Here is a 17,978-nt window from a genome sequence, read left to right as displayed (position 1 = left end):
TGGCTGCTGTAACAAATTATCACAAACTTGGTACTTAAAAAAACAGAAATTTATTCTCTCACAGTTCTGGAGGTCAGAAGTCTGAAACCAGTATTGATGGGCTAAAAATGAAGATGTGGCAGGGGCTGCACTACCTCCAGAGGCTCTAGGGGAAATCGTTCCTTGTTCTTCCAGATTTCTGGAGGCTGTCAGCATTCCTTGATTTTGTGCTGCAAACGCATCTTGAGGTATTGTCACACTGCCTTCTCTTGTCTGTCTTCAGATCTCCTCTGCCTCACTCTTCTTATAAGGACACATGTTTGCATTTAGGGCTCAGCCAGATAATCTAAAATAATCTCCCCCATCTAAAGATCCTTGATGTAATCACATCTGCAAACTCCATGCTGCCAAATAAAGTAGCATTCACAGTTTCTGGAGATTAGGACCTGATATCTTTGCAGGTCATTATTTGGCCTAGTACACCAACAAATGAAACATTGCAAGGATTTTCATACAACCATCTGATTATGGCAGCACTGGTTTGCATTCCTTCAAAATGGAATGTTTTAGGAATGAAATTGGAAATCTACGTTTACTTCCCCAATGAACAAGGGCATTCCATTTTAAATACAGTGAATACAGCTCTTTAATTTCATACAGTGGACAGGACTTCAAAATCCTGTCTGAAATTTCTGATTATATGATATTAGCATACAGAGGTGTGGCTGGGAGGCCATAAACTAGCACCATGGGGGCTGAATACAGAGGGATGTTTTGAATCTATATTTAAAAACTGAAGATTTCATATAAAAATTCAGAAATCTAGGGGGCTTCTGAAGTGCTAACCCAATGTGGTCCTTAGCCCTCCATGGTAATAAAAAGCTAGAGAAAGGTCATCACTACCCCTTAGACTGAGCATTGCTCTGTGGCTCACCCCAGTTCCCACCCCTCCCTGTTGCCCCCAAGACAGACAATGGGTCAGATGCCATTTATTTTTCTGACTTCATGGCTACTTGTTTTAATGGAAGAAAAATATTTCTCAGTTGCTATGTCTCTATCCAAAGTGACAAAGCAAAAGACAGCCTGAGGAAATCTCATGTTCAATGGAAAATTAGAGAGAACTTTTTTAGCAGAGACGGGCAATTCCTTACTGTTTAGCAAGCATATACCAGCCTCCTTTAGTCTTTTACATTTCCTGCTCTGCCCCTGACAGGATTCAAATTCACAACTCCTGGTAGAGACAGTCAAGACTGCCTGAGAAGTGAATGACACGTGGAAGTGAATGCCACATGGCAGCCCGTCATTAACCCAAGAGTTAGCATGTTAGAACTGGCAGTACTTCTAAATATTGCTCTCACTTCAAGAATTAACTTGGATAAATCAGTCACTATAACTAACCCACACTTAGCTTCCTAATATATCAAATAAGCCAAAAAATGTAGTATAATAATAATAGTAATAATAATTTTAATGCTTACTATGTTCACAGTACTGCTATAAGTGATTTACATATATTAATCCATTCAATCCTCACAACTCTATTAGGTGGATACTACTATTATTATTATCCCTATTTTATAGATAAGGAAACTGAGGCACAAGTAACTTATCCACAGTACTATTATCATCCTCCCATTTTACAGATAAGGAAATTGAGATACAAGTTACATGTCCTAAGTCCCACAATGAGTAAGTGGTAGAACTGAAATCTGAAGCCAGGCAGACTATTCCAAATTTAAGGGAAAAGTTGCAAAAGATGAAAATATCCTGAGAGATTGTACTGATGAATGCACAACTATTGATGATACTGTGCGCCATTGATTGTACACTTTGGATGGATTGTATGGTGTGCGAATATATCTCAATAAAATTGCATTAAAAAGGAAAAAAAAAAAATCATGAGATCTTTTGAGTGCTGAGAATAAGAAGAATTAGAAGAAATACTTTGTATCTCCAAGTCCAGGTGTGGAAACCAGTGATGTGGCCTTGCTCTAGTCGACCTTATTCTGCAATCAAACATCAGCGAGCCCCCTGGGGGTAGGAAGGGGACCTTGCCAGCACCAACATGCCCAGGGCAGAGGCAAAGCAAATGCAGCCAAAGAAGGCCTGGGTCCCGGTTTCAACTCGGCACTGACCTGCTGTGACTTGGAATGTCCTCTGGTCCTCAGGTTTCTTTTTGTAAATTAAGGGCATCGGACTTGGTGGCCTGAGGTAGTTTCTTCCTCTAATGCTCTGTGATTCTGTGACTCTCTGTGTCAGGAATCAAACTAGCATTTATCTCAGAAAAAAGATGAATAAATGTTTTCACTTTTCCCTTCACAGGCAAAAAAGCCAGCAAAGATAAGATTAGTTCCCCAGAGGGACGCTGTATGCAACGCAACATCTCTCCTTCCAGAGAGGAACAAGAACCGGGTGCTCAGCCAGTCCCCAAAGTTCTTTTCCCTCAAGGTCCAGCTCAAACATGCCCCTGTCAGAGCCTCCTGCCCCAGCCTGCACGGACAGACACAGGGAAAGGCTCTCTCCGTGGCACCATCATGCCCTGTCCCCACTGCCAACCTCCTCAACCACAGGGAGCTGCCTCCTGCATTAGCCGGGATGCTCACCATGCTTTCCTCATCTTCCTATTCTCCCACCTGACACTGTGCTTGCACACAGCAGGTATTCCAAGAATTCCTGCATCATCAAAATTTGAATTTTAGTCTTCCTATTTCTTTTCTGTGCCATGTTGGGTAAGTATCGCAAACTCTCAGCTCTTCTATTTCTTCATGGGCAAAGGTAAGATAATCATGTTGTTTGACCTGACCAGAAATGTTGCGAAGTTCTAAAGTGGAAGAAGAGTAAAGACTACAGAACAGCTTGAGCAAGCCAGCCACCTGAGCCTCCCACAACAATACTGAAATAACTGAGTCTCAGAGAATCACAGAAAGTCCCTCTCAAGCTACCCAAGCAGGCCTTTGGACTTTGGGTAAGGCTGTACTCAACTAGCAGAGAAATACAGCTTTATCTCTCTTTCAAAGTTTTCTAGCAAACCTTTGAAATAAATATTATGATTTTTCTAACTAGGTGACTGGGGAAAACCTTCCTGTGCTCTGTCCCAATTTCCTCCCCTTGGGTTCAATCCTCAATGGAGGCAAAGAACATCTGCTCATGACCAGCAGCCCACATCGGGGTCCCTGCTCATTCACAGCCTGGAAAAGAGAGACTGGGGGCAGGGACAGAGTTATAGTTAGTGCTGTACTTTGAAACACTGATAGTTATTGAAGTAAGTGTCACGATTACTCATTATTTTAAGTCAAGAAGATAGAGAATTATATGCAAACTTGTAATACTCTTGGAGTTGTGGATAACCAGTCATGTTTACACCATTTAGACTTTTGAGAGAAACCTTTCTCCCTTAGTTTTAATCTTTTTCTACTGAAAAGATGCTGTCACTTTTTATCTATCCTCAGAGGAAAACTGGATTATGTGCAAAATCATTGAAATGGCCCTTTCCCTGGTATTCATGAGTTCCATTCTACCTTTATTGGCATGTAGTAACACATTGTATTCTAGAATCAAGCATGTCATAACTTTACAAGAGTAAGTTAATACTTTTTATTTCTAAAACAAAAAAGGTACTAAAAATAGTACATCTCTGTTTATATTTTGCTTTCTTGGGCCTAATTATTTTACACTTACACATTTTAGTAAAAAACAAAAACAAAAACAAACAGAAAAACAATTGAGCATTTTGCCTCTTAGGCAACTGCATTTTTCTGCACTGGGGACAGCAGCTAAATGGCCAAAATAACCTTCTTTATGTAGAATTTGCTTTGCCTTAACCTTGACAAAAAAGTGCATTAAAGATGTTTTCAGCTACTTACATCAACTGGAGTGAAGGGAGCAGAAACCAGTTATCTGATGTGCTCTCTTCTAATCACCCAAGACTGTTTTGTGCCTTTACCTTCCTCTCCTCCTTTAATCCCAGCTTCTGAGAATAAACATGCACCGGGATCCTTAACCCCATGAGAAAGGTCCACAACTTCCCATTGCTTCATCCTGTCACTTCCTGCAACATCAAAGGGGCTCATGCCTTGAACTTTAAAACAAAGTCTTCAATTACATGCAGATTATTATAAAATTAGGACACATCACTCTATGTGGCTTTTGTGGTCTGTAAAGAACTGCAGGAAGAGTGAAACACTAAAGCTTTAGATGAAGAACTTCTCCACGACTTGTGTGAAACTGAGGTTGAGCTGAAGAGTCTCCCAGCTTAATGGAGGCTGTCAGGGATAGCAGTGGTCCCCACCCCAGGTGCCTGTCTGACCACCACCCCGTGTTTTAGGTGGGTAAGGAAGAGTGTGCTGAAGAATAAGAACATACAGATTCAAGCTCTATGCAAATAATGCAGCACATTTGACTAAGGAGCTGATCTCCCTCCATGTAAAATGCTTCACTATCATACATAACAAACAAGGAGGTAAAGGCTTAATATAAAAATGTAATAGAGTAGGGGTTGGCAAACTTTCTCTGTAAATGGCCAGATAGTAAATGTTTTCAGCTTTGCAAATCATACAGTCTCTGTTGCAACTCCTCAACTCTGCCATCACAAAAGCAGCCATAAACAATACCTAAACAAATGGGCATGGCTGTGTCCCAATACAACCTTATCTACAAAAACAGGCAACAGGAAGGATTTGACTTATGGGCTATAATTTCCCCTGAAACAGAGGAAACCCTGCCAGTAAGCAGACACAATGCAGCACTCTCCACATACCCCTCATTTACACCTAGGTTACAGGGTTACATACACAAAACTATGTTTAGCCCTAAAATATATTCAAGCTCTATACAAATAATGTAGCACATTTGATTAAGGAGCTGATCTCACTCAAGGTAAAATGCTTCACTAACATATATAACAACAAACAAATCAATAAAATGTATTAAGGAGGTACTACAGAGTACTGTATTTTTTGTGTGTGAATATAACAAAAGCTTTATAGGCTTATTAAAAATGTCTCAAATGCACCTTGCTGTCACTTTGGGAAAACGTGTATGAATATATTGCTAATCCTGAACCCAAATATTAAAAAAGAAAAAGCAGATCTTCAAAGATGTGCTTTCTTCAAACTCTAAGACAACTTCACAGGTCAACACACATAGGATTTGATTCCAGCCTGCCTAGGTGAGTCCCACCACAGACATTCTTTCTATGAAGGTTTTTAACTTTCAAAGCACAGTGGGTTGAGGCACTGTGTCTTAGTGCTACCTAATGTGAAAGGACACTTCAGTTTCCTTGGAAATCAGGAATGGAAGCTTTCCGTGTGAATTGAATATTTCCCTAAAATCACTAGGAGCAGAGAGGTTTAGCATGAATGACCACATCAGCCTCAGTTACCATCTCCAGATGCACCTGTGCTGCTTCTTTCACATCTTTGGCTGCTGGTAAAGACATCTTTGTTTGTTTATCACTGCCACTTTCTTAGCATTTTAATGAAATTTTTCCCAGAAAATGATTTGCTTTACCAAATTCCTTTTATAAAGAAATTTTCTAGAAAATGTTTTAACAAGGAAGTTAAAACTGTGTTTCAAAAGTAAGCACAACTTTAAAAAAAAAAAAAAAAAACCAAAAAATATGAAAAGGAGCTCATGGAAATGATGGATAACATGAAGCGCACAAATATAAGAATCATTGGTGTTCCAGAAGGGGAAGAGATGAGTAAAGGGCTAGGAATAGTATTCAAATGCACTGTTGGGGAAACCTTCCCAACCCTTCTAAATGACATAAATATGCAAATCGAAGATGCCCAACAAGCTCCAAATAGAATAAATCCAAATAAACCCACTCTGAGACATATACAAATCAGACAGATTGTCAAATGCTGAAGAGAAGGCAAAAGTTCTGTAAGCAGGAAGAGAGAAGCAATTCATCACATACAAGGGAAACCACATAAGACTAAGGACTCACTACTCAGTGGGCACCATGGAGGCAAGAGGGCAGAGGTATGACATATTTAAAATTCTGAAAGAGAAAAATTGCCAGCCAAGAATTCTTTATCCAGCAAAGCTCTCCTTCAAAATTGAGGGACAGCTTAAAATTTTCACAGACAAACAAATGCTGAGAGAATTTGTTAACAAGAAAACTGCCCTACAAGAAATACTAAAGGGAGCTCTATTGGCTGAGAAAAAAAGACAGGAGAGAGAGGTCTGGAAAAGGGCACAGAACTGAAGAGTATTAATAAGGGTAACTTAAAGGAAATAAAGAGAGAAAGGGAAAAAAAATAGATCTGACAAGTAAAAAACAAAGGATAAGATGGCTGATTCAAGAACTACCTTCACGGTAATAATATTGAATGTGAATGGATTAAACTCCCCAATTAAAAGATATAGATTGGCAGAAAGGATTAAAAAATATGAACCATCAATATACTGTTTACAAGAGACTCATCATAGACCCAGCGACACAAAGAGATTGAAAGTGAAAGCATGGAAAAAAAATTCCATGCAAGCTACAGCCAAAAGAAAGCAGGGGTAGCCACAAGAATTTCAGATAAAATAGACTTTAAATGCAAGGATGTCATAAGAGACAAAGAAGGACACTAAATATTAATAAAAGGGATAATTCACCAAGAAGAAATAACAATCAGAAATGTTTATGCACCCAATAAAGGTGTTCCAAAATACATGAGACAAACATTAGCAAAACTGAAGGAAGCAATAGATGTTTCCACAATATTCATGGGAGACTTCAATACAACACTCTCTCCTATATATAGATCAACCAGATAGAGGACCAATAAGGAAATTGAGAACCTAAACAATGCGACAAACAAATTAGACTTAACAGACATATATAGAGCATTACATCCCAAATTGTCAGGATATACATTCTTCTCTAGTGCTCATGGAACTGACAGATCATATGCTGGGGCATAAAACAAACCTCAATAAATTTAAAAAGATTGAAATTATCCAAAGCACACTCTCTGACCACAATGGAATGCTACTAGAAGTCAATAATCATCAAAGATCTAGAACATTCACAAATATTTGGAGGTTAAACAACACACTCCTAAACAATCAGTGGGTCAAAGAAGAAATTGCAAGAGAAATTACTAAATATCTAAAGACAAATGAAAATGAGAATACAACATATCAAAACTTATGGGATGCAGAAAAGGCGGTATTGAGGGGGAAATTTACAGCTCTAAATGCATACATCTAAAAGGAAGAAAGAGCTAAAATCAAAGAACTAATGGAACAACTGAAGAAGCTAGAAAGGGAGGCTGAGCCCTCCTATACTTATGCCTAAGAGGCACCTCCAGGGAATCTCTTTTGTTGCTCAGATGTGGCCTTTCTCTCTCTAAGCCCAACTCAGCAAATAAATTCATTAACCTCCACCACCATGAGGGACATGACTCCCAGGGGAATGAATCTCCCTGGCCACATGGTAACCAGGAATGAGCCAGGCCCTGGCAGCAAGGGATTGAAAATGCCTAATTGACCAAAAGGGGGAAAAAGAAAAAAGAAAGGTAACAAGCTGAGGTCACAGTGGCTAAGAGATTCCAAAAAGAGTCAGTCAAGAGGCTATCCTGGAAGTTTCTCTTATGCAAGGTCCAGCAAGACATCCCAAATGGCCACAGTATGTCATGCCCTTACCAAAAGTAGTCCCCAAATACCTCAGTCCCAACCTGAGAGTCTCTAAAATATTCACTTGCTAAGTTTTATCTCTCAGAAACTTAAATCCACCAAAATGTTCCTATGCCAGACAAGTCCTAAAACCCAGAGGCAAGAGCCTCTTTAAGAATAACATTCAGATGCAGCCCCCTTCCCCATACTGTCGACACCCTCTTTCAATGTGAACAAGTTAGGGTGCTCACTGTCTAGACACCCCTGAAGATGGAGAAAGAGATTAAGTGAGAGGAAGGGGTAACAACAAACAAGATAAGATTTAACAAAGGTCTATGAATACTGAAACTTTATATAAATTTATATATATAAATATATATATATATATTTAGATGCTGGGGTGTTGGAATAGCTGGAAGGAGGTAAATGACATGGTGGAACTGTAACCTATAACATCCTTTGAAATTTGGTCTATAGCTATTCATTGAATTGTGCTTTGAAAATCTTCACCTTTCTGCATATACTCTATATTGCAAAATAAGGAAAGGACTGAAACTGTGGAACTGTAACCCATAACAATTTTTGAAATTACCTATATAACTGCTTGTTGAGCTGTACATCGAAAGTTAACACCTTTCTGTATGAATGTTATATTTTACAATAATGGAAATAGCTGAAGTTGTGGAACTGTGACCTATGGTATTCTTTCAAATTTGCTCTCTAACTACTTGTGAAATCATACTTTGAAAGTTATCACTGTTATGTATACATGTTAAAGTTCACAATAAAAAAATGCACTAAAAAAAAAAAGTAAGCACAACTGCCACCTGAGAGAGGGTTACATTATAACCCCAAGCACTATGTTTGTAAGTCATCAGGCACACCTCTGTTTGCACATTCACTCACAGATGGGAAATTGCTGCCACTCAAGTCATAGCCCCTTCCCGGAAGCCAGTGATTACTGCTAATGAAACAATCAACGGTTAAGGGAGACACCATTACAGGTTTAGAGATCAACATATACAGAAAGGTCATTGTACCCATAAATCTGCCAAGACACCAGTGGAAAGGCAGTTCACCAATACCCACACTCAAATATACCACATAAGTGGAAAAATGCATTTTGTAAGGGCAGACCTCAAGGGTTAGGTACAACTCCAACTCAGCAAGATCTTGCAAAATGAAATGGAGGAGCTTGCCGCAAGAACAGCAGTGAAAAGAAAAAAAAAAACATTAAAAAAGCAGCAGTGTTCCTGGCAAGGTTCAGATGGAAAAACAGCAACAGATCCCAGAAGCAGAGCTATAGACAGGAATAACCTAAGCTCAAGTCATTTTAAGAAAGGGCAGGATAACACTCACTAAGGATTCACATCATGGGTGCCCGGTCCTCTGGGCTTCCAGGTTGAGCCCTGGCCTGTGCTCTACTACAAGTCAGCCAACAAACATTAACCAAATCTACATGCTCAGGACTCTGCTAGCCATTTTTTGAGGGATGAGCACACCTTTGTAAGGCATATGCCAGGCACTGTGTAGGCACTGTATTTCAGCTTCACAGCACCACTTGCTGGGGAGGCATTGCCCCTGTTTTCATAGAGAAGATGTACACTAGGAGAATTCCACAAGGCCACACAACTCATAAGTGCAGCCAGGCCCTGACCCCAATTCTGCCCAATTCTGAAGCCCACAATACCATGTTACCATGCACAAAATACGGTTCCTGCCCTAAAGGGGCTTAAAATTAACTAAACCAATTAGAGCTCAACGCAGCTAGTATAATGAAGGGCTGACAAACAAGTACCTTAGGAATTTAAAGAAAGAGAAGAGCAATGAGTAGTTAGAGAAGATATTATAAAAGAAGTAGGGTATAGGTTCTTTCTGAAGGGATGGGTAGGATTTGGACAAAACAGTAGAGAGAAGGGAGGGAGTTTCTATGGGGAGCAATTTGAGCAGTGCTACTGCAGTGGGAAAGAGCTTGGCCCCTTAGCAGGATCCAAGAAGAGCAAACCACATAGAGTGCAAGGATGTGTGCTGAACTGAAAATAGGATATACGTAGGAAGGATGAGGCCGATTATGAAAGGCCTTGAAAAATCAGGCAAATTATTTTAAACCTGAGATAGTAGACAGTAGAGAAGAACTGAAGGGTGCAAGGAAAGGAGAGACATGATGAAGGGATCATTTAAAAAGATGAGGTGGGCAACATCTATGCTGAATAGACCAGAGAGGGGAGCTTCTCAACATTTACTCATTCATTCATTCAGCAAACATTTAATGAGGGCTTACTAAGAGCCAGGCTTGGGAGGCCAGCTGAGAGGCTGTTCCAGTACTACAGGAAAGAAAGGCTGAGGTTCCGGATAGAGGGAGAAATCTATATAAATAAAACACATTTCAAAGGTCATGGTGACTCACTGATATAAAGGGGAAGGAGATGAAAGAAAAGAGGATTAAAGAAAAAGTTTCAAGATTGATATAATTCCCACCTTTACCTGGTACCTCAAAAAGCAATGAAAGTAAAATAAACAATGAAGATATAAAAAGGGCTTTGAGGATGCTGTACAGTCAATCATTAAAATCCCAAATGGCCTGTTCTTTTTCCTGGTAGCGCATTTTGCACATAGTCTGTATGTAAAAGTCCTCAATGACAGAAACCACATCTTTGTGACTAAATGCTGAGTTCCCTAGGCAAGGATGAGTAGCTTCTGCCTACTCAGACCAGCTCCATCAACCCACCAACACATCCCCCCACCATCTGAAACTGGACTGCTCTCATTAAGAAACGTGGCTGCCCCACTCCTGCTGAGCCCCCAGTTTTGACTTTAGAGAAGGGGACAAGGCAATGTGAGCAGGGTCACTGCAGAGAACTGGACCTTAGAGAGAGGGGAGTGGTATGGGATCTCACTTTAAATAAATAATCCCACCAGTGCTCTCATTTCTAGACCCATTTCCTGGTTTTCTACAAGTACCGGCTCTCAAATAAATAGAAAGGCCTTCAAAATTCTTCACCAAATTGTAGTGCTTTGTCCAGAAACTATTTCAAATGTGCATATTTATGCATACATTAACTCCTAGCACAGTCAGCATATGGTTGAGACACAAATTCTTCTTAATAATTTATTTGTTGATTACATAAATTTAAAGCTTGTTTCTATGTTCAGAAATAGTTCAATTCACTTTTGGGGCACTCCCTGAAAGCCCACTTGCCAGAAAATGAAAAATGAAAATTGTAACTATCAAACTTCTATTACTACAAAGAGTGCTCCAGGCCAAAATAAAAAACACAAGTGCCATTCCTTAGAGAAATCCAGCCCCACATGCAAAATTCAAGGTGGTATTCGCTCACCATAGTCCAGCTTTGGCAAAAGCAGATTTTTATTTAGTTATAAGTGGAAGTGAATACTCTTTTCTGCAGAATGATGCATTAAACTGCTTTAAATATAAGCCCCTAGTGTTAGTGTCAAAGTCAAACTTTAAAAGGTATATTACAAAAGACAGAGTTGTTCTGAAAAATCCTTCAACATCCCTCTCCTAACATCCACTTAGATTAGTGAGAAATCAGAGCACCATCTGTAAATCCAGTGAAAAATGGTTGCACATAAGTGTGTGAGCATTCTTGCTCAGATCGCTTGTGGGACGGCCAAGGGCCTAGTCAGGAAAATACCGAGAGCAACTCCTCAACAACTCTCCAAAAGGGACTTCAAATTGGGCAAGGATCTTTCCCCTCTTTAAGACCAAAAGGTAAACACCCATCAAAATCTTCCACACTCCGAGGAAACGGGAGTTTTCATGTCAGGAGGGATAGATCCCCAAGATCGCGAAAAGAAACTACAGCCCATTAACCTCTTCCTCCCCTTCCGACTCCTCTCGGGCTACCGGACAGGGGTCCCAAGCCAGCTCCAGCCCATCACCCCGAGTGACAGGTCGCCGGGAAGAAGCCCCTAAATCCCTGATCCCCACTTACTGGCGCCGCGAGCGCAGGCGGGGGCCCGCCCCTGCGGTGAGCGCAGCTCCTCGGCGAGTGGGGCGCAGCAGCCCGCTGGGGAACTGGAAATGGGGGCGATCCCTGCTAGGAGAGGCCAAGGGGTCCATGTAGGGACCCCCCGGAAGTCCGGAGAATCGCACGGGCCGCGGGGCGCATGTTAGTGCAGCAGGAACACGGCTGCTTTCCAGCCTCCGGCAGGAAAACAAACAAAAGGCTGGGTGGCTTCTAGTGGGGACGACCGACTGCTTTCCCTGGGAAAAGTTACCCTGCAGCTCCCCTCGCTGGCTCTGCGCGTCCCTGCACCGCGTCCAGGCCGTCCAGGAGGCGCCGAGGCGCACCGCTCTCGAAGGTCAAAACAAAACCTAGGATCCCAGCTGCGAGCTGACCACGAATGCCACCTCCCACTCCAAACGCACCCCTTGTCACAGATCAGCTGCATCAGATAGCAAAGTTTAGAAATGGAGGCTGTTGATGCATGTTCTGAGAATATTTAACTGAAGGCAATCATGGTGAAAACATTTTCCTGATTTTAAAAAACCCAACCGATTGATTACCTGGCAGCATTCATTTGCACTTTTAATTAAAGAGATTTTATATTGTTAGCAATTTTAGGTTGAAAGTATTGAAAGGCTGGACTGTTATCCAGGTGAGAAACCGACTATCCTCTACACAATTGACCTTCTGGGTGTATCAAGGTATAGGAAATGTAACCACATACTGTTTAAACACATTCATTTACGTCAAACATGTCATAGTAGACATTACCTTAAATCATCCATGTAAGAATTGGCCTGAAGAAATTGCTTGGGGGTCTGAGATATAAATTCACATAATTGCCCTAAGCCAATGGTTCTCAAATTCTAGAAGGAGGCATCAGAATCACCTAGAGGACTTTTTAAAATGCAGATTCCTGGGCCCCACCCCTAGAGTTTCTAGTACAGATGCTGCTGGCCAGGGAACCACACTTTGGGAACCACTGACATAAACAATGTAATTTTAATTAATAAGGTGCTATCAGTTTGCCACATTGTGGCTCTTTGAGTTTTCTTCTGTTATAAATTTCCCAATTCATCACAATATCAATTTTCTCTAACTATTTTTCTTTTTTGAATTCTAAGGATTGAAGTCAGACTTTTTTTCCCCTGGAGAATCTAAATCCCTCTTTCTTTGCTCCTGTTAGAAGAAACCTACAAGATATGGGACAGTCACACTTCTTTAGACTTCCTCTCCCAAACGGGAAAGCGTCATCTAATCCCTTGGCAAATATGTAACATTTATCTACCATTTTACCTATGCAACATCCTTGCCATATAGGGAATGAAAATTGAAAATCGTTAAACAATGAAAAGACAGGAGACAAGAGGGAGCCTAACAAATCATCCGCAGACTCTTAAGGTATGTGTCTGATCCTACTCTCACGAAAGGAGATTTTTTAAGTAACTAAAATTCTCAGTTTTAATAAGTTAAATTAAGTTGTCCAAGCAAGTTTACCTGGCAAACAGAAGGACTGTCATGGTCTACCTTTAGCAAGGGTCGACCGAGCCAGCATGTGGCTTAGGACAGGAGTTCTAGCCTCAGGAAAATTAAGACTGTAAATATAAAATGATGAGATAATATAACCCTGTAAAGAGGTCCAGTAGATACAAGGGGAACTGATCGAAATTACCAAATTAGTAGCTGTGAAGCATAACAGCTATTTAAAAAAATATTTGCTCAATTTATCTTTACAAGTGTTAATTATGTTATTAATTATTTAATTACTTTCTAGGATAATAAAAATCATCTGTACTAACTGAACAGGATATTTTAAAGTAACATTCAACACATTTAATTAAATGGACTAGTTCTGAAAACATTTCAATTCTCCATTCATTTGCAAAACTGACCTTTTGCATTCGAGTCATATTTTTTGTTTTCTTCTGTTACAAATCCTCATATCTAACCCTTTCCCTCAATTTAAATTTCAATATCCCATTTTAGAGAAATCATTGGGAGGAATGCCAGACTCAAGAGCCCTAAGCACTGGAGTCGCCTTTTAAAACTTAAAACTGTTAAGTTTTTGATCTCTGTTAAACGTAAAGGTACTTTTTATAGATTTAGAGTGCAAATAAAAAAGCACCCATCTGAAGGGTGGATCCTAATATTAAAATGTGGTATTTATGGCTTCCTTATTTTAGTTCAGTATTCTCCTCCCTTAATTTTTTAGCCTCCGTTTCTTCGCCGAGAAAGTACTGCATTTCAAACCTCTCCAAAATAAAATAACAGATGAATGATTTTAAACGCTGTGAGTTCCTTCAATGTCGGGTCTTGGAATCTCAATGACTATTAGCTGCAGGCATCTAAGTAGAAATTTTAGAAACTCAGTAAATGTTTGCTGGATGAAAGCAAAGGATATGAAGACCGTGGGTTTTCACAGAACATCAAACTTCCGTATTTAAAAAAAATTTTAAGTATGGGAAAATAAACAAAGCCTGCAAAATAAAATAATATAGCCTGAAATCAGGAGTTTATCTTTAAGAGGTGGAGCGAGGAGTTCCACCACTTAAAGGAGTGTGAGTTCCGCCGTGCATTGCAGACCAAGACACTACAAATCCCAGAGTGCCACGCGGGCGAAGTCTCCTCAGGATTCCAGTTTCAGGGCCCGCGAAGTGTACGTCCCTCCCGCGTTGCACGATGGGATTTATAGTGAGACGTGCCTCGCTTTGGGTTGTATTTTTCTCTCTCGCTGCTGCTCTCCTTAGCTCATCTTTTCCTTAACCTCCAGACCCTATGTGTGCTCTTAAAGGGTTTAATCGTTGATAATAGCCTACCACTATTGCGAAGTCTCACTGTTTCGCGACATTCCCGGCACCGGTCTTTAGCCAGAGTCCCCGAGGACGGTGTGGTGACCGCCGGGAGCACCCAACGTGATGCTCCTTAGAGCGGTTTACAGCCCGGCTGGGTCTCAGCCCAAAACTTGGGTTAAAAATATTTTTGAGATAACGCTTGTTCAAGTTTTACTGAGCCAAATGCGTGGATTGAGGTTGGGCTAATTGGTGCCCTCGCCCTGGGAGTGGCCCGCGCCCACAGTAGGCCCGGGTCCACTTGCCCCCCTTCACCAGGCAGTCCCAACAGGGCCGAGCACCCGGGCCGCGCACGCGGGGGGGCGGCCACCGCGGCATTGCGCATGCTCTTTGCTCCAGCGCAGGTTTCCGTAGCAGAGGGGGCCTCTCTGTAGCGGTGTCCGCGGTCTCCAGCAGGGCTGAGGCGTCAGTGCTCGCACAGTCCTCACCCTCGGCTGACACCCGGCGCACTGCTACTCTTCGAGCCCCGGGCCGCCGCCTCCGCCGCTTCAGCGTGCCCGGATCTGGCCCCTTGCCCCGCGAAGATGGCTGCCGTACGCCGGGCCCGCAGTTACTGCCGCTGCCTGGTGCGCTTCTCCGACCGAGAACTCTGCTAAGCCCCGTTGCAGCAGACAGGCAGGAGTAGACACCCAGCACCCCTCCCCAGGGGGTGCGGTGCAGAGGGGGCGCAGAGAGCCCCTCGACCGCAGCCGTCCGCCCCGCCAGCATGGTAACCGGGGGAACGGGCTCGGGTGGTCCATTGGTGGGGTGGGGGTCGTTGTGCAAGAGAGACCAGGCCAGGGGGAGTCCCTAGAGAGCAGGAAGGGAAGACTGGGAGGAGTGGGAGCTGCACGACTGCCTCCCATTGCAGGGATCTCAGCCCTAGAGACGGTACCCAGCCCTGCCGGCTCCCCTAGGGTTCATTCCTGCTGAATCCTTCAGCCGGGACTCGATGTGTGTGTGTGTGTGAGTAGGGGGTGGGGGGGTCGCAGCACAGCCGAGAAACTTCCTCTTCTCAACTCACTTAGGACATTGAACAAACCTCGCCCCTCTCAAGGGATTTTGTCTAAAGCATAGATTGAGTTGAGTCGTCGCAGCATCTAAAATCGGGGAAGAGTCTTGGCTAGGGGAGACACTTGTTGATTGTTTCCCCTCTGGAAAGCCATGGCCACAGAATCCTGTACGGCTTCGTAAGGATTCCTGGGTTTAGGACGCACCTGCCCCGTGAGGCATCAGTGCCGTGGGGGGGAGCTGTTGGCAGGCGGTCCTGGCAGCTTGGAGTTGGAGGGACGGTCTTCAACAGTGAGAGCCAAAGCAGCGTCAGCGCCGTCCAATTGGAGATACTGAGCTAATCTCCCGAATTTGACAGAGCAAATTCCATGAGACTGTTGCATGCTGGAATATGTAGTCTCTGCCCTATGCAGTCGTATTTGTACAAGTTAAATGCCTCCCTTTGGCTTCTAATAAATCGTCCATCCAAGAAACTAATCTCTGGCCAAGTTCGAATGTTAAGGATGAAACGATATCAAACTAATTAGCTCGTAGTATCTACGAGCTAATAAATATTGAATAAATGAATGGTTGACTGAAGTGTTTTTTTTTTTAATTACTATTAAATTAACCTGGGAGAAGAGCAGAAAAAAGCACTCATTGGCTTTGCCCCTAAACTTTTCAGAAGTAGTTCACTTTCAGAGGTACTTCTGTTCACCAGAATTAAGCACTCTTACTCTTTATATCAAAATAACCCTTTCTGTGAAACAGGAATAAATTGATGGGTACTTGAGTTACTCAAAAGAACACAAGAGCTACTCAAGTGAAATGTGATGTTTAGATCAAACTTGATGTGAAAAATGAAGTGAAAATCTCTGGGTGACAGCTGAAGACCCACCTACTTCAAGTGGTTTGATTTGACAGAATCTAAAAAACCTCAAATTTGATAGTTTTTTGGTGTTTTTGTGATCATATTTAAATGGCTAAAATAAAAAGTAATAGTGGATTTTAACTCATATGACACAGAAACTCAGGGGAGAAGAATGATGCTACCTATATTATAGATTTCCTTTTTCTTTTCGTATGTTTGTGAGACATGTGTTATACATTCACATTGCATTTTATTTGTTGATTCAACCTTTTTTTTTTTTTTAATGCCTACTATCAGCCTGGCATAGTGCTAGAGCCTGGTACAGTACTCAATCTTCAATATAACTAAAACCTGTAAGATGATTTATGGTAAACTTTAGAATGTCATATACGAAGAGACTTTAGTGATCACCAAATACAAATTCTCTTTAGGATGAGACAGCTGAGGCCTAGATAGGCATTTACTGTGAACTAAACAGTGTGTCTGACCTCTGGTTACAAAGGTAAATGAAATCTGATCCCTGCTCTCATTGCACTAACTCTAGCAAAGGAGGCAAAAATAATGTCAGAACATTCTTAAATGCTGTGATACAGGTAAGCCCAAGTGTTACGGGAATACAAAAGAGGCAATTTGGAGCATCAGAAAATGCTTCCTACTGGGTGATTCCTGACTTGACCTAAATCTTGAAGGATGAATGGAAGTAACCACATGAGGAGGAAGGACAAGGCATTCTAGATGGAGAGAGCAGCATATGCAAGAGCCCAGAACTGTAGCTTCATGGGAAGCTCTTGAAACAAGGCAGTTTAGTATGACTGCCTAGAGAAAGTTCTAAGGGCCTTGAAAGTTATCCTAGGGAACTCAGGTCTCCTCCCATTAGCTGTACTTATAAAAGACAGTAATTCAGGTAGACTTTTTTGAGACGAGAAATACTCTTCTCAGTGGGCTCTATAAGTTCTTTGTTATGTGTTTTGATTACCAGTGATGTTCCTAGTTTAAAAGAAAAAAACTCCCTGCTTAAAGAGCCTCAAAAAAACGTATTTGACAATATTTTAAGTGTTTAAATTTTCTGTTAAGCTCAGTTTTCTGGAAGTTTCTTAGTCATTTATTTGTTCACCGCTTTAGCATTTATAGTGTGCCAAGCTCTGAACCATATACTAATTAGTTCAAGTCTTGAAAGCACCTCCTCTGCCTTGAGTCTGGTAGCCAGAGATAAGAGGAAGCAAGGCTTATTTATGTTGAGTTGTAGAGTAGTGCAAGTATATGTGGCTGCTGTGTTCAAAAATTTGTGTTAATATGAACACTTTTGTCCAGGAAATAAACTCAGCTAATGTTTGCAATTGTAATACTTACCATATTTGGAACTAGTAAAGTTAAATAGGCTTTATTATTGTATTTATGACTATCTTTAAGGTAATTTCCTTGATTGCCACATTTCTTCATGAGACTGAACATGTTTAAGTGTTGAGTAAGTTCCCGTTGCTAATAAGTTTATTGGCTAACAGACATAACTGAGGCAACATTTCATTTTCACTGGCTGGTAGGATTCAATTTAATTTAGCAAACCTTGATTGAAAATGAAAGGATAAAATGGAAGCAGTCTGACTTGAGACCTCTGTTAAGCCCCAAGCCACACACAGTAATTCTGGTCCAGCTTTATTCCACTTTTAAGCCAATCCAGTATATAAAAATCTGGATTTATAAAACAGATAAAATGGAAGGGACTTCTTT

The 17,978-nt window shown here is 41.4% G+C and overlaps 2 protein-coding genes across 2 annotated transcripts in view; one reads left to right on the top strand and one right to left on the bottom strand.

The window, feature by feature from the left end:
- Positions 1–11,768, bottom strand: part of CILK1 (ciliogenesis associated kinase 1) — a 66,206-nt gene extending 54,438 nt beyond the window's left edge. The window contains exon 1 of the mRNA XM_037843548.1: positions 11,547–11,768. The gene's annotated coding sequence lies outside the window, so the exon portion shown is untranslated. The remainder of the gene's footprint in view (positions 1–11,546) is intronic.
- Positions 11,769–14,733: 2,965 nt separating this feature from the next.
- The window catches only part of FBXO9 (F-box protein 9), a 29,475-nt gene continuing 26,230 nt past the window's right edge, over positions 14,734–17,978 (top strand). The window contains exon 1 of the mRNA XM_037843865.1: positions 14,734–15,119. Coding sequence (XP_037699793.1) covers positions 15,117–15,119 — 3 coding nt within the window. The 5' untranslated portion in view covers positions 14,734–15,116. The remainder of the gene's footprint in view (positions 15,120–17,978) is intronic.

The sequence above is a fragment of the Choloepus didactylus genome, chromosome 7, assembly GCF_015220235.1.
Source record: "Choloepus didactylus isolate mChoDid1 chromosome 7, mChoDid1.pri, whole genome shotgun sequence".
In the NCBI taxonomy this organism is placed as follows: Eukaryota; Metazoa; Chordata; class Mammalia; order Pilosa; family Megalonychidae; genus Choloepus; species Choloepus didactylus.
Note: the sequence above shows the minus strand (reverse complement) of the source record. Positions and strands in the feature narration are given on the sequence as shown.